Source organism: Alligator mississippiensis, chromosome 3 (genome assembly GCF_030867095.1).
Source record: "Alligator mississippiensis isolate rAllMis1 chromosome 3, rAllMis1, whole genome shotgun sequence".
NCBI classification, from domain to species: Eukaryota; Metazoa; Chordata; order Crocodylia; family Alligatoridae; genus Alligator; species Alligator mississippiensis.
The window spans coordinates 127,734,298-127,751,001 of NC_081826.1; the positions used below are offsets into that span (position 1 = coordinate 127,734,298).

Here is a 16,704-nt window from a genome sequence, read left to right on the forward strand (position 1 = left end):
TCTGCTCTTAAAAGTGATACTAAAAATGCCATTTTAGGGGGTATATAGTGATTGCTTCCAGATTAAGCACCTCTCCATTTAAAATTAAATGTTTGGTAATCTCAGGACCTACAACAATTCCAGCTGGTTTGAAAGAGTTAAGCTATCTCTTCCCCCTCTCTCCCTCTTCCTCTCCTCATTTGTCAGCCTTAATGATTCTGTAAGTCAAATTAATATCCATCAATGCATACCCTGTTTTATGCCTTCTGTTGTTTGCATGTTCTATTCAGAACAGGAGGGAAGTCCTTTTTTTTGTCTGTTATTGAGCAAAAGTGAGTGGTACAAGTTTTTCCTTTAGAAAAGCAATTTTAGCTTCTCCACATGTTCTATCCAGAATTGTATGTTTTTTCTCTTTGAAATAATTGCCTTCAGCCTCATTCAGCATGAGACTGCATTCTTATTTGGCAGAAAAGCAAGTGGCTTCATGTGAAATTAATGCTTTGGTCGTTTTAGAAATGTGCCATCAGAAACTGGCTGAAGAAGCTAGTTTTTTGCATTGTTCCTCTTCATTAGAGTCTCTGACTTCTTTACCCACCTCTCACTTAGTTGTCTAGCTTAATTTTTCTAGAGCACCTCTTGCCACAGCATCTCAGAAAAAACAGATATCTCCATTAGTTACTGTGGAGTTGATTGTAATATTGTGCAAGGTTATGACTTCAGTCAAGAAATAAGCTGCAGGAGGATAAAAACTCAAGTCACAAAAGACCCTGTTTTCAACGTCTTTTGCTAGTATTCAAAATATGGAGAGTGGGGTGGAGAGTGCATGTTTCAGCAGAATTGTTTCTAAGGCATCAAGTGTTTCTAAAAATGTCCTCACCTGACAAATTTTTAGCTCACTTTTTCCCTTGTTTTTGTACAGAAACAAGGGAAATGCTGATTATTTCTAGCTTCTAATTAGTAATGAAGTGTCTGTAAACATGGCTCATTCCAAACTGCTGAGGATAACTGCAACTGGATGACGTCTTACTCAGTATATATATATATTATAAATTAATTAAAGCATGCTATTTGATATAAATCAAGGCATACACAATGCTAACATGTAAAAATGGAACCATGTGTACACTATTTCTGGGTATAGCACTTGTTTAGATCATTGTATCACCTGATATATTTAAGATGCATAGTTTACAAAATAGACTGCCTAGCCTTCAAGTATTGTGCACTGTATAAATATCTTGGAGTTTATATATTGAGGTTATTGGATCCCGTGTTGGAAAGCAAGAGAATCTCCTCTGTTCATAATCTATCCTGTGTAGTTGTGTATATGTTTTATAAATGTTGACCCAGAAAATATATATGATCTGAGAAATGTTAAATTAATCAGTATATCTGCTAAATAAGATTGGTCACTTCAAGTTTTTTCAACAGCCTGAGTCCTGTTTTTTCAACAGCCTAAGTCCTAAATGAGAGAGAAATAGATGACTATCAATATTCTAAAAAAACCACTAGCACTAGGCATTAGGTATAATAAAAAGCAGACCCCCAGAGTAGACATAAATATCATCCTGAACTCAGTTATGCTTATTTTAGGACTAGATGCAGATGCCACCTTTCCCAGATCAGAGCTCAAAATACATAATACACTGACCCTGTTGGTAGCATATGGATTCTGAACCTTCTGATAACAACCACTGTTCTTACTTGCATGTCCTGGCTCAAAGAGCTTAAAGCACATGCTAGATCTTAAAGTGAGCTCAAAGCCTGATATTTCTATATCTGATATTTCAAAGAAAGACTTGTTAGAAAAAGATAGATTTAGATTCAATCAGTCAACCCACTAATATGATTGTCATCTCCAGATACCACTCTAAATGTTTTCATTGTGTTCAAAGTGTCACCTTGACATCAAGTTAAAAATAGTTGGTTTTTAGTGGAAATGGGAACCGGTTTACAAGAAAGTAACTAGAACAAATTCTACTAGAGCAGAGGTTCCCAAACTTTTTCTTATTGGGTATCCCCTTCCAGATTTACCAGCTGCCTGCTAATCCCTACCAGTATGCATTATATATTTTAACCCCTTAAATGCCAACCATTATTATAATGAAAATTAAATCTGCCATTACACAATTTCTCCTGCCTACCCCTCAGATGTCTTGCATACCCCCAGGGATACCTGTACCACGATTTGGGAAGCCCTGTATTAGAGTGTTCTTTATTTGTCTCTAGTTTACTGATGTTTCAGTATATTGCAGTTTTGTTACAGCATTCCACATTTTCGTCCAGAATGCACGTTAGCCAAAATGTTTACAGTTGTTTGCCTAAAATTAGCCACTTATTTAGACAGCTGAATGTGGCTGGAATAGCTGGTCTTAGTCCACTGGGTTTTACATTTTAGTTATTTTATTTTTTGTATCTTAGATCATTTTTTTCTTCTTTAATCATAGACTCAAAAGCAAATGTATCCTAAATTACATTTCCTCATTAATAATTTGTATGTCACTAATGTTTCAAGAATCCTCTTCCTTTATATACAATTCTCCAACTTTAAAAAAGAAAAACATTTTATTTTGTAGGTCAAGAAGTGGTGTTCAAGTGCCTTGGAGAAGGAATTCTTGAAAAGGCCTTTCAGGGATATAATGCTTGTATTTTTGCCTATGGACAGACAGGTGAGAGGTTCTCTGCTTGTTATGAGGGAAGGGGGAAGAAAGCTTTTTGGGGCAAAAATAGAACAACAGTGTTAAAACTAGAAACTCTCTAAACAAGGCTGTTTTATTTCAGTATTATTTTCTATTTGGTTTTAAGTGAATTCAGTGATTGATTGATGGCTCCGGAGATTGAAATAGTCTTTCTTTAAACACACAATGGTTTCAGCCAGGGGAGTGGTGGTGTAGCATTCCCTCCACAACTCTGTCAGTGTGTTTTTAGTTTCTACCTGCTGGGACCACCCTCCAGGATAGAAAGCGCAGTTCATACTCCAACTTATTCAGCCTTTTGTGTGTCTGCCAAGACTGTCAAGAGGTGTCCAATTAATGGCCGCTGTGTTGAGGGGCTTATGAAAGATTTCTCTGTTAGCGTACCTGCATCTCTCAGCAAATAGTCAGAGGAACAGACTGACTGTTTGGAATCCTCTCAGTTATGTTTTTCTTTAATGTGCTCTTGGAAGAACAAAAGGAGAGAAGAATGTGTGTCGCAGGAACAAATTAGTGACTCTTTCAGACATTTCAGGATGCTCTAAACATTCCGTTACTTTTCCCCTTCCCTCTAGGTTCAGGAAAATCCTTCTCAATGATGGGGAATGCGGAGCAGCTGGGCCTGATCCCACGGCTCTGCTGTGCTTTATTTCAGAGAATCTCTAGAGAAGAAAACGAGTCTCATACCTTTAAAGTTGAAGTATCCTATATGGAAATCTATAATGAGAAGGTCAGAGATCTGTTAGACCCCAAAGGGTAAGTCATTTTTCCATTTTAAAACTGAAAAATAGAAATAATCAGTTGGAAAGGCTGAGAGAAACTTCTTCAGTTTGTTTAATTATACATGTAGTTTAGAAAAAAAGCATTAAGCCAAAATGTTAGACAGTAAGTCCTTGTAGTACCAGGGTTGTAAAACCTAAAGTTTTGGTTGCATACTGACTTTTTATTTGATTATGGCTTAAAATAGCACTTTTCTTAACCAGTGGCTTTGTCCACAATGGAAAATATACTCTCCTTTTTGTATAACCAGGGCAGCTATTTAATAGCTGACAATCTAGACATCATGTTGTTCTACCCCCCTGCTCAAGGCAGTCTGATTGTCCATACCAGCCTAGGCAAATATTTATCCAACCTGCACATACAAATTATGGAGATTAAAAATGCTTCACTCCATGAAGGATTGAACCATCATGAAGAAACCACACTGTATTTCAAGCCCCATATCTTATCACCTGGACCCTCACAGTATATAATATTATATAAGATTAAGCCTAAAACATGTTAGGTGACTTGACCTCCCTTTCCCTTCAGAAAACGACTTCCTAAAAATGGGTATAAGCCTATATAAGCCCTCATTCCCTTTGTATGTAGCCAGTTGCCTTCTATGGCTAGACTTCAGTGATGACCCTTGAATCTTTCTCCCTTTCTGCTTTTCTGTATTTAATAAGATGAGTGACTGTGTGAACAAATATCTAAGAATAAAAACAGATATGTTCTTTAGAGCCTGTTACACATTATATACAGAATTAGGTATGAACAGGGAGTCAAATATTGGGAAATATTCTGTTGTATGGGTACTTGGAAGCCTAAACCATCTGTTTCTGCAAAATGTGACCTTTTGTTAAAAATGTCACTCTAATAGTTACAAAAATACCTGTACGAATAAAAAATAATGCTGTACTGACTTCTGGGGTATGCAGACAGTTGCCAGCATCTGTACTACTTCATGTTTGTAGCTTTCCCGTGCAGGATTGAAATGAAGGGAAGTCAGTTTCACCACTGTCATTCAGAACCCTGTACAGTAGTGACTGATCAGAAATCATGCCATTTTCATGCCCTCGCTGGTTGGAAAAGCTATTCAGCAAGATTCACAGTGTAGAGAACTGGAATACAAAAAGGAAGAGAGGAAATGCAGTCAGCTCCTTCAGTAATATAATAGCCATGGCCGGACTGACACACAAGTTTTAGTCTTGGATCCAAGCTTTTAGAGCCTAAACTTATGGTGCTTGAGTAAATTGTGTTGAGGTTGAGAGGTTGAGATTTTCAGCAGGGTTTTACTGATAGTCATCTGCATACATTATATTCTGTATCTTCCCTAATAAATGGCTTAGCTCTTTGGCTATGAGAGCTCTGTTACATTTTTCAGCCTCTGAGCATGAACATACACCTGATATGTATGGTTTATGTGGAAAATGCTTTGCCTATTACTTTAATCATTAACACAGGATTTAACAGGTGGCTCTCTGATGTATAGCTGCTGCATTGGCATTGCAAACAATCTTTCATTTTAACCAGAAAAGCTCATAACTGTATTGCTGTTAGAAGCTTTTGAATAACTTGCTGTTTTGTTCCAAAGGAGTCGGCAGTCCCTTAAGGTTCGAGAGCACAAAGTCTTGGGGCCATATGTAGATGGCTTGTCTCAGCTGGCTGTTACTAGCTTTGAGGTAAGTGTAGTTGACTAATAAACAAAAAGCATCTCTCTAAGTAGGGCAAAGAGAAATTCTTCATTAGTGTCTAATCAGATGTTTAGTTCCTAAAAAGACCCCTTTTTTGGTTCTCTGATATCCCATTATTCACTGTCACAAAGTTGACCAGGACATTTGAAGACTAAGAAATACTTATTTCACTTGACTTTTCAACCCAGCCTTTTTTTTTTTTTTAGTGACATTAGTGAAAAATGGCCCATAGTATCAGGGTGTTTCTGTTTTTGGAATTTACAGTGTTTAAATCCAACAGTGTTTAAGTCCAAAATGTTTCTGACTACAGGAAATGGCCAAGCTCTCAAAATACAGAATATTAAGGTTTCTGATACAAATTCCTATGATTGTTTTCTGTGCATTGGATACAACTTTCTTATATTGCATAGGAATTGGAATTTTTCCTAACTGCATAGCCCCGAGTCAAGTGAAAATGTTTTCTTCCTAGTTTTATAGAAAAAGCAATAAAGTATTAAAAAAGGCTTTAATAAAAACTGCACAGAGCTGTTTTTATTTAAAAAAAAACCTGAATAAATAATCTGTTTAAGTATTTTGAAACATGTTGGGAACAATATTATTCTATGCACATACTAATATTATTCTATGCACATACATACTACTGGGCAGAAAACAACAGAATGCAGTTCAACAAGGAGAAATGCAAAGTGCTGCACCTAGGGAGGAAAAATGTCCAGCACACCTACAGCCTAGGGAATGACCTGCTGGGTGGCACAGAGGTGGAAAGGGATCTTGGAGTCCTAGTGGACTCCAAGATGAACATGAGTCGGCAGCGTGACGAAGCCATCAAAAAAGCCAATGGCACTTTATCGTGCATCAGCAGATGCATGACGAATAGGTCCAAGGAGGTGATACTTCCCCTCTATCGGGCGCTGGTCAGACCGCAGTTGGAGTACTGTGTGCAATTCTGGGCGCTGCACTTCAAGAAGGATGCGGATAACCTGGAGAGGGTCCAGAGAAGGGCCACTCGTATGATTAAGGGCCTGCAGACCAAGCCCTACGAGGAGAGACTAGAGAAACTGGACCTTTTCAGCCTCCGCAAGAGAAGGTTGAGAGGCGACCTTGTGGCTGCCTATAAGTTCATCACGGGGGCACAGAAGGGAATTGGTGAGTATTTATTCACCAAGGCGCCCCCGGGGGTTACAAGAAACAATGGCCACAAGCTAGCAGAGAGCAGATTTAGACTGGACATTAGGAAGAACTTCTTCACAGTTAGAGTGGCCAAGGTCTGGAAGGGGCTCCCAAGGGAGGTGGTGCTCTCCCCTACCCTGGGGGTCTTCAAGAGGTTAGATGAGTATCTAGCTGGGGTCATCTAGACCCAGCACTCTTTCCTGCTTATGAAGGGGGTCGGACTCAATGATCTATTGAGGTCCCTTCCGACCCTAACATCTATGAATCAGTGAATCTATTAATCGGGGGTGGGGGCAGAGTCCTTTTCTCATAAAATCATAGGCTGGAAGGGACCTTCATAGGTCATCTGATCCACCCTCCTGCCTGTGTCAGGTTCATCCCTATCCAAACTATCCTATGCAAATCCATAATCTAAATTCTTTGTAAAACTATTGACAACCATAACACCACACAACACCTTGACTTGCCACAGGTAAATCAGGAGAACCATGGTAGCCAGTGTCCTTCTTCTATGAAAGGTCGTTAATATATGATCAAGAGATCCAGGGTAGCGGGCCATGCCCCCCACTACAGAGGAAGGCAAAACCCACTTCAGTCCATACCAATCTGACCGTGGAGTAAAATTCCTTCCTGACCCCATGTCTGGCATTTGGTCTGATCCTGAGCAGAGGGGCAAGACCCTTTAGCTAGGAACCTCTGGCTTTAAGTCCCAGCAGGAGCATTGACACACCCAGTTAAGATTCCCAGTCTTGGCTGTAGCCAACACCCAGTGCCCCCAGAGCTTTTTCATTGGCTTTCTGTACTTCTGAGGCAGATGTGCACAGTTCAAGGTGTGAAAACTATCTTCAGTTTCACTTAAACACCAGTAGTATGTGTGTAACATGAAAAACAAAATAAATTAAAATTCATTGACTGCTGTTACCTAATTCTAGCTATGAATTGCCTGAGCTACGTGAAAACAACATTTGTTCAATCCTCTCCTGTGACCTAGGTCTTTAAAATCATTGTTAATATTTAATTTCACACTAGCATCACCTTTTTTATACACATGATTCAGAAGTATAAGTAAGCATGTGTATCAAACTCAGCATAGTTGCCTTTAGGTTTTGTATGTGTAGAAAGCTAGTCTCCAAGTAAGGTAACCCTTTTAGCCAATTAAATGAAGATAGTGTTAGTGCAGCTTTGCATTTATCTGTCGAAATGGATGCGCTGGCCTGATTCCTTTTATTAAACAAATATGACTTGTAATGTGGATGGTATCAGTATGTTCTTGGTTGCGGATCTGTAGACTGTTGGAATTGGGGAAGATTCAGAAATGTAATTATTTTCAGTCCATCAAATTATTCAGTTTTACAGCTCAGACTAGGAGGTTCTTTTTTCCCCTTCATCTTAATGATAATCAGGAATCTGGGTTTTCCGTTTCCCATGGAAAAACGGAGAAAAACACAGATCTTACCCTTTACCGGAGGCAAAGGCAGATTTCTTATTTTACTGGAGAAACCCATGGGTGTTGTAGTTTTGCAACAAGTTCTTTGCAGGCTGGCAAAGTTCCAGCCTGCAAGGGGCTGGAAGGGAACAGGAGGAGGGTGGTCAGGCAGGGGGCGCCATGGTGCATATATGGCTGCCAGGCAGGCTGCAGAGCAACTCCTGCAGTGGTGGGGGAGAGGCGAGTGAGGGGAACCAGCAGGGGCGGGGAGGGAAGTGAGGGGCCTTTTATTTTAATCACTGATTTTGAGGTTTTTATCAGAGAATTTGCAATTTTTTTTCAGAGCATTTGTGATTTTTTTTTTTTTTTTATCAGGGAAAACCAGGATTCTTGATGATAATTTTGTTTAGCAGGAAAAAGGTTTCATTCACTTTTATCCTAACATCACTTCTATAATACGTTTGGTTCCAGGATATTGAGTCTCTGATGTCAGAAGGAAACAAATCTCGAACAGTTGCTGCAACCAACATGAATGAGGAAAGCAGCCGTTCTCATGCTGTATTCAATATTATAGTAACTCAGACACTTTATGACCTGCAGTCTGGTGTAAGTATTTGCATTAATCTGTTTCTGAAGTGAGATGAATTTCTGTCATTCTCTTATTTTGGCTGCTGAGCACTTAGGATTTACGTCTTGGGCAGTGCTAAGTTAAAGGAAACTCAGATAATTCAGTTGAATTCCACTATTAAGGTGCAGACTTCTATATGTGTATAAGTGGAATTGTCTAATCCAGGGGTGCTCCATCTGCGGCTCTGTGTCATCTAGGCATAGTGGTAGCACCACTCCCCCACTGCCAAATTTCTAGACCCCTGGAGAGCCCTGAGCAACTGTTAAAAAGAAAATTCCCTTTTTCATATTCTTACATCCCAATATGTCATGTTTATCTATAGCTCTCTGAACAGCAGGACCTAATTATGTAAATGTATCAGGTTCTTCAGCATTTTATGTTCCTTTTTCTTGGTTACTTATCTCTCACATTTATTCTGTCTAGAATTCTGGAGAGAAGGTCAGCAAAGTCAGTTTGGTGGATTTGGCTGGGAGTGAAAGAGTGTCCAAAACAGGAGCTGCGGGAGAACGTTTGAAGGAAGGCAGCAACATAAATAAGTAATGGCATTTGCAAACACAAGAAGTAAACTTTAATCTACCAAGAAAACCTAGGATTTTCCTGGTCTCTTGCCTAGTTGCACTGTCATAAGTCACTTCAAAGGATTCTTTTAGTTGAGCAGTTGTTTAAATGTGTCTTTTTCCAATAACTATATGCCAAACACCATCTGTTTTTCTATATTAATATAGGGACCGTGATTCATGTATGACACAGGTGAAGGCTTTCTAAATTCTGTTTGGAAAAAGTTACAGTAGCACCCTTTAATTCAGAATCTTTTGTGATTCATTTACACACCCTTTTGCCAGGCCTATCTCATCATATGCCAAAAGAAGAATGTAAACCATAAGGATTGCAGAGTCAGATGAACGTTGAATTGACTTTGCTCCAACATGTGCTAAAATATTTAAGAGTGTAATTTGCAATTTAAGAAAAACAGGCCAGAATGAAGGTATGTAAGTTTAAAGTTGCCTAAAGGCATCCATGACTCAAGCAGTGACAAGTTACAGGGAAATTTGCTTCCATAATTACATTGTTTTTCCCCAGAAGGAAGTATTTAGCATGGTATCACCACTGTATTAAACATGCTTATTTCCTTGGGAAAAAATGAAACACAATGCAGACAGTGTTAAAATTTTTTATAAAACATTTCAATACTTGTAAGTGGAGAAAAATGAGAGAGTTAAGCAGGAGTCATGCTTGCAGATTTAAAAAAATGGTTAATCTGTTTTAAAAGCTGGAGATTTTTAGAAGTTTTAAGGTAAATACCAGTCTACTTTGCATTAGTGTCATACCAAAAAGTTCAGATGCTTTCACAAAAGGTTAAGGATCTCTATATGTAATGTGGGACTGGATAGCTTTGGGTTATTATTGGAGTCCAAGAAGCCTTTTCCTACCTATTGCTGGTTCATACCAGCTTAGTTTTGTTGCCCTGTGGGGTCAGGCCAACACTCAGGATCTCAGTATCTCACTGTTAGACAGGAGGGCGTGGTGTACAATTGCACACACACACATGCACACAAAAATCAATTAGGCGGACACACACACTCTAGGTGCATACACCCCCACCAGGCATGCACACACACACACACTACCAACTCAGGCACATACACATCCAAAATTACCAGCCTAGGCACATGCACACCTATCACCAATTCAGGCACCTACACACTATACACACCAAAAGTTAGACAAAAATCAGTTGTTAATACCTGCACACCCAATACACGTACATGGATCACTAATTCGTATATCACACACACAATGACACATATATATTTACCAGTTCACACACAAACCACCCACCTACACATACACACAGGTGAGTTCCTAACTTGGATGGTACGGTATGTATGTGTGTGTTTGGGGTACTTGGGATACCTGGGAGAAAGTTAACATGAGAGAGAAAGTGTAAGGAGTGAAAGTTGCTGGCACCAGGATTAGAACCGGTAGACGAGAGAAGCTGGGCTGAGGAACTGAGGCTTGGGGTTACTTAAGGTCAAGTGGCTCCAAGGTTACTCGAGGTCACTGTTGCAAGGGAAAAAGCCCGGTGGCAAAGAGGAGACAGCCAGGAAAGAGAGAGAGGCAGAAACCTGGGAGCTTGGGGCTGGAAACTGAGGCAGACAGCTGGGAGATCAGGGGGCAGATAAGTGGTGGCAAGGAGGAAACAGTCAGGAAACAGACAAAAACCCAACTTGGGGTTTCAAAATAACAGGTTTATTAAACAGACAACACACTACACAGCCCCATGAAGTTATTGGTTCTCTTGCGCTCTCGCTCTCTCTGGCAGCAGGAGAAAGAGACTCGGTGGAAGGTTTGGAGTCCAGGTTGGGAAGAGAAACAGAGTCGAAGTCCTTGGTTGAAGAGGGGGTAGGGGGTGTTAGCTACCTATCCAGGCTGGAAAGGGGTCTTTGTCCAGAGTGGGGTTGCTGGCAGGGCCTGTGGGTGGATATGTAGTGTGGTGCTGGTCCAGATGGAGAGGGCGTCCCAAGGAGTCAGTCTTCACTACCCCTTTTTATGGGTCAGACTACCTCTGATCTCCTATGGGAGGGCCTGTCCAGGCAAAGTCAGTCCTGTTCCAGAGGGCTCCAGGTGTTCTTACTGAGCATGTGCAGCCTTGGCACAATGGTGGGTTGCCTCATCTTTTGTTTCTTGAATGCTGAGGGTGGTTCCAATGGCTGGGTCATTGGTCCAGGTATTGGTTTTGATGGTTTGGTCATTCAGAGGGATCTATTTTTAGACCTACTGCCATTGTCTCTCAAGCATCCTTATTCATCCCCATTCATTCAGGAACCAACTTACATGGGAGGGGTAGGTGTGAGTCATAGGTTACACAACAGGGCATGGGGAACAAGATGGAGATTTGACAAACAAAATGGAAACTTGACATAAGCTAACTTACATCTGTAGGCCTAAATCATATAGTATCAGTAAAACAGTAATATGGAACAGTAAAAATCAATATAAACATAATAATTATACAATATAAAGAAGGAAAAAACCCCAAAACAAACACAACTTGCTACCAAAATAAAATGCTGAAGCTTATCCTGTCTTAGCTCACTTATACTTATCTATAGGGAATAGAGAGGCAGAGAAAAAGTCAGAAATGGTTGGGAAGGGGAGGGAATGCATTTTAAAATAAAATAAAAAAGAAAAACTGGGGTTTTTGCTACAGTTTGATGGTAACCAGGAACTAAAACTGTCTAAAGATAGGTCAGAAGTCTATGTGAAACTAGCTGGTTATTTGTCTGGTTCCTACAGGAAAAAACACCCCGACTATTGCTATCCATGCTGGCAGTGTTAGCATAGCTACCAATAACTGTAGAGGCACTGAAGGACATTTCTGCCTGTAACCTGGACCTTAGGCCAAGTTTTAAGTCCTTAGGAAGGTGGCAATGTTAGGAAGCAGATTGCTGTGCCCCTGCTATAATTTTTTTTTAATATGGAGAGAGGGCTCTTATTCAGAATCCTCAAGTCTTTCACAAGCTGTGAAAATTACCTTAAAACATTTCTAAAAGGAGAAGAAATAAGAATCCTTTTACATTTGCTCGAACTTGAATTCTTGCATCCCTTTACATCCATCTATACAATGCTCTCTGTTTGGAACCCAACATGGTCTTCAAAAAGGCAGAAAATTTTTCCCAGCATGATGCTGTGGTGTCCATCACTCTGCCTTCGTTCCTTGGAGAATTAATGAATTCTGTAATTTATGAGAAGCCAGAGAACTGATATTTGTTTTCCAACTGACGAGAACAGAACATTGTTTTGCTTTAGGTAGGAGACAGACCATATTTTCCCTCCTTATTCGGAAACTGCATGACACCTAATAATGGTTTGTTCCTAGCAACTATGGTACTAGAGTAGATTTTCACGCTACTTACCTTTTAAAACCATAAATAATATATAATACACACACTTAATACTGTGATTTACACTGTGTATAAATTGCATAGTAAGTTCTTTGGGAGAGAAACAGGGGTTGATAGTTCCAACACAGTACAGAAGATTTTAGCTATGCATCTTCTTCCAATTAACATTTTTTATTTTGATTTGTAAACTGTTCAATTTCAGGTGCTTGCATGAGGTAAAAAATGCATTGCCTGCCATACCACATTGCTTTGAAAGAGAATATAAAAATAAAGGAAGTAAAAGTACCCTGGCCCAGTATTTACAGCACTGGGCAAACACAGCAGTACAACCAGGTGTACTGAAAATCTGACTTTCTGGATATCCAGAAAGAATCCAGCCACTCCCCTCAGTTTTTCTTGGCAGTTGTTTCTAGATAAAACTGAGTATTGTTGGTATAGTAGAGTGGTTGTTTTTTTCTTTTCATATTCTTCCCTTCTTTATCCTTTAGCTTCACCCTACCTGAAGTGCTCTGTAGTTTTGGGATGCATTGGAAGACTGCAGTAGTTTGGTTTTTTATTTCCTATGTGACAGCTATGTAACTCTTGTTAGCCGTGTGTTGGATATTTAAAATTGTAGATACTGTTCCTTACAGGGCAGATGTATACACTGCCTTCTCTTGTATACATCCATGATATTTTTCCACCTTAATCTTGTTTACCTCAGTGTATTTAAGAGGGTGATGAGTGTCTGCTGTGTAGCATGCTGCATGGGTTTCAAGGAGCTGCCTGTAATTGCATTTCTGAATCCATATTGAGATCTTCTGAAGAACTGAATGTGCCTGCTGCCCTTCCACCAGTGTGCTAGCTCCAGTGTTGAAGTCAGAGCTACCAGTACCCCCCTCAGTCCTTTGTAGCATAATTCATTAGTTTCAGAAAATACACAGATGGAGGATGATAGACTCGAGAGGGTCCAGAGGAGGGCCACTCGTATGGTTAGGGGCTTACAAGACAAGCCGTATGAGGAGAGACCGAGGGACCTGGATCTCTTCAGCCTCCGTAAGAGAAGGCTGAGAGGTGATCTTGTGGCTGCCTACAAATTCATTAGGGGGATACAGCAAGGGAACGGAGATGCTCTATTCACCAGGGCGTGCCTCTTGGGGTAACAAGGAACAATGGTCACAAACTGACAGAGAGCAGATTTAGGCTAGATATCAGGGAAAACTTCCTCACGGTAAGGGTGGCCAAAATTTGGAATGGGCTTCCAGGGGAGGTGGTGCTCTCCCCTACCTTGGGGGTCTTTAAGAGAAGGCTGGACAGGCATCTGGCTGGGATCATCTGACCCCAGCACTCTTTCCTGCCAAGGCAGGGGGTCAGCCTCAATGATCTGTTGTGGTCCCTTACGACCCCAGCATCTATGAATCTATGAAGAGCCACAGATTAAATCAGCCATTGGTTAGTGGCTCATCAGAATTAAACTTTCCTGAAATAATTTGTAATTTTGCTGACATCATAATTATCACTGCTAGGCAAATCCTTGAAAACAAAGAAGACTGGGCTGCAAAACAGATTTGAAGAAAGGGTTTTATAGTGCAACAGTAGTAGCTGCTGTAGAGGGTTGTATTTACTGGGTAAAGGGCATGAAATCTGTGGAAACAGGCTGAATTTGGGCAGCATTCTTCTTTGATAAGCAAGTACCATTTCTACTACTGCTGACTCAGGCCTTTGGAATGTGCAGGCATCCAGGTACATAATAAAAAGTGAACTCAGTTGTACATAAGGAAAGCAAGGTGTTGCAAATGTGAAACCTGGAAGAGGCTACAGGAAGCAAACTTGCACTTTTTTTGAATGGTCTCAGCTTACTGGGTGGTATTGGTTTGCATTTTGGTTATAGGCATTATGCAAACAGTATCAGACAACAGACCACCCATCCCTAATTGTGCGAGACAATGCCAAAATGGGAATATCAAATCCTGGTCTCAGGCTGCATGACTCCAGGAAAGCATTTGTCCCAGATTCCCAGTATTGTGCAGGGATCCGGGTATTCCATTCACTGTGGAAAAACCTGGAAAATTGGGGGTTTCCCTTTGCAGGCTGGCAGAGTTCCAGCCGATAAGGGGCTGCTTGGGGCTGGGAGGAATGGGATGCAGGGTACGTGGTGTGCATGCACACACATGCATGTGGCCAGGAATACAGCCCCAGGCAGCAGTGGATAACAGCTCCCCCACTGTCCTGCAGGTAAGTCTGTGGGGGTCTGGGGGGAGGTAGATTGATGATCCCATGGTGAGGGAAGGGCTGGGCCTGGAGCTGGGTGTACTGCTCAGCCAGGGTGGTGCATGGGGGCCAGGGCAGGGAGCAGAACAGAGCCATAGGTGGTTCATCCACCCCCTGGCAGGGGGGGAAGCTTCCTGCCGCTGTGCAAACTCCTGGGGAGGAAGTTATTGCGGCAGGGAGCATGTGCCGCTGCACGTGCCGCCGCCGCCCCCCCGGATTTCTGTGTAGAGCAGGAGCGAATGCAGGCTGCTCACTGTCTGCTCACTGTGGGCTTGGGACTCCCCTCCCTGCCACTCTCTCCCTGGGAGCCCCATGCTGGCTGCATCGCTGTACCTGCTGCTGCCAGGAGGACAAGGGTGCCTTGCTATAGTGACATGGCCAACATGGTGGGAAGCCCCGAGCCTGCAGTGGGCAGCCTGCATATTCCCCTGCCTCCCAGAGGCTCTGCTCAGCTCTATTCTTGCTGTGCTGTTGGGGGTGGGGGAGGCATGTGTTCTGCCTTTCCATTTTGAAAGACAACAGTGTGGACTAGATGGAAGTAATTACACATCTCTGGTACCTTAGCAGTTATATGGCAGAGCATCCACTGGAGTCATGTAATTATTTGTTGCAGCCTTTCTCTTAGTATTTTCCAGCCAAGCTAGACAATGGTTTTTTATTACAGTCTTACTGTTCTGCAATTTAAAGGGCACTTTGTTTTTATTGCATTTGTTGACAGGTTTATAGAACATTGATTTCATTTTAGTTACCTTTTTGAAGCAGAAATAATGTTCAGTCTTTAGTGTTAAATAAAATCAATAGTTTATTAATATATTACAGCATGATGTCTACAGCTAGAAAATTAGCTGACCTTATTTCAAGCTTTAAGCGGTGGAACAGTTTTGTGTGGACAGATTGCTTTATTTTTTCTGTTAGTTGAAAACTTCTCTCCTTTTTCGCTCCTGCTTTCATATCACCGTTCACATAGAGCAAGTCTTGGGGAACCCTTCTAGTTCATGACTACTTAGCACTCCTTTCAAATCTTGAAGTGTTGCTGTGGAGCAACATGCAGCATGCTGCTTTGTGTCTATCCCAGGTTCGACATGTTGTCTTCATAGCACCTGGGAATGGGAGATCGGGAATCAGTTTTCCCACGCAGTACTTCTGAGGCGGCTGGACTCTTCCACAGAGTCTTAAAATAAAAATATCCCTTAGTTCCAAACACTGTGTGTTTTGGGAGCAGAGGGGTGCAACCAAAAATGTACAAGTTACATGTATCTTTTTCAAAGTATTGGTAAGACTTCCCTATATACACATCTGTCTGGTGATCAACTCCAACATGCTGAACCAGTGGGGTCTTCAGTTTCCTTTTGCCTAGGCAAGCTCCAGGATTATCTTTGGTCTCTGCACATTTTGTGTGTGCAGGATCTATCTGTTCACCATTGAAGTAGGTGCTCTAAGCACCTAGTGCTGACCTATCAAGATAGCACTTTTTTCCAGAGCTCCAACCTCCTGGACAGTCTACTTACCGTTTTTCTCTCCAGGGACATGGTAGTTGGAACATGTAATTCACACATGCTTTGTACAGGTATCTCATGCTTTATCTTAATTTTAGATAGCACGAGAGTTGCAAATATATGTACAAATAATAAACAGCTCATATGTCATCCCCAGTTCTGTTTCCTGACCATTCTGGTGTTCTTAGGAATTGGCCCTACCTTCTAAAGAATAGAATCATAGAAATTAAGGGTTGGAAGAGACCTCGAAAGATCAAGTCCATCCCCCACCCCCATTCTGGGCAGGAATACTGTGGAAATGAAGTGATCCCAGCAAGGTGTCTGTCCAGTCTCTTCTTGAAGACTTCCAAGGTTGTGGACTGCACCACCACCTTGAGAAGTCTGTTTCAGATTCTGGTCACCCTTACCATAAAGAAGTTCTTCCTTGCATCCAATCTGAAACCATCCTTTGACAGTTTATGTCCATTGCTCCTTGTCCTCCCCTGGGGTGCCCTAGTAAATAGTTTTTCTCTTAGCTCTCAACATTCACCCCTTACATACCTATAGATGGCCACCAAGTCCGTCTCCCGCCGCGCCTGCGGCCCCCCCCCCTGGGTCTTCTCTTCCCTGAACAGTTCCAGATCCCTCAGTCTTTCCTTCTAAGGTTTGTCCTCCAGGCCCTTAATCATTCTTGTGGCCCTTTTCTGGACCCTTTCAAAATT

General features: G+C 41.4%; 1 protein-coding gene across 6 annotated transcripts in view; it reads left to right on the forward strand.

Annotated features, from left to right (window-relative positions):
• The window catches only part of KIF13A (kinesin family member 13A), a 188,375-nt gene that overhangs the window by 95,935 nt on the left and 75,736 nt on the right, over nucleotides 1–16,704 (forward strand). For all 6 annotated transcript variants that reach the window (XM_006269194.4, XM_019498469.2, XM_019498467.2 and 3 more), the window contains 5 exons: nucleotides 2,556–2,648; nucleotides 3,248–3,428; nucleotides 5,029–5,116; nucleotides 8,196–8,330; nucleotides 8,776–8,888. In XM_006269194.4, coding sequence (XP_006269256.2) covers nucleotides 2,556–2,648; nucleotides 3,248–3,428; nucleotides 5,029–5,116; nucleotides 8,196–8,330; nucleotides 8,776–8,888 — 610 coding nt within the window. The remainder of the gene's footprint in view (nucleotides 1–2,555; nucleotides 2,649–3,247; nucleotides 3,429–5,028; nucleotides 5,117–8,195; nucleotides 8,331–8,775; nucleotides 8,889–16,704) is intronic.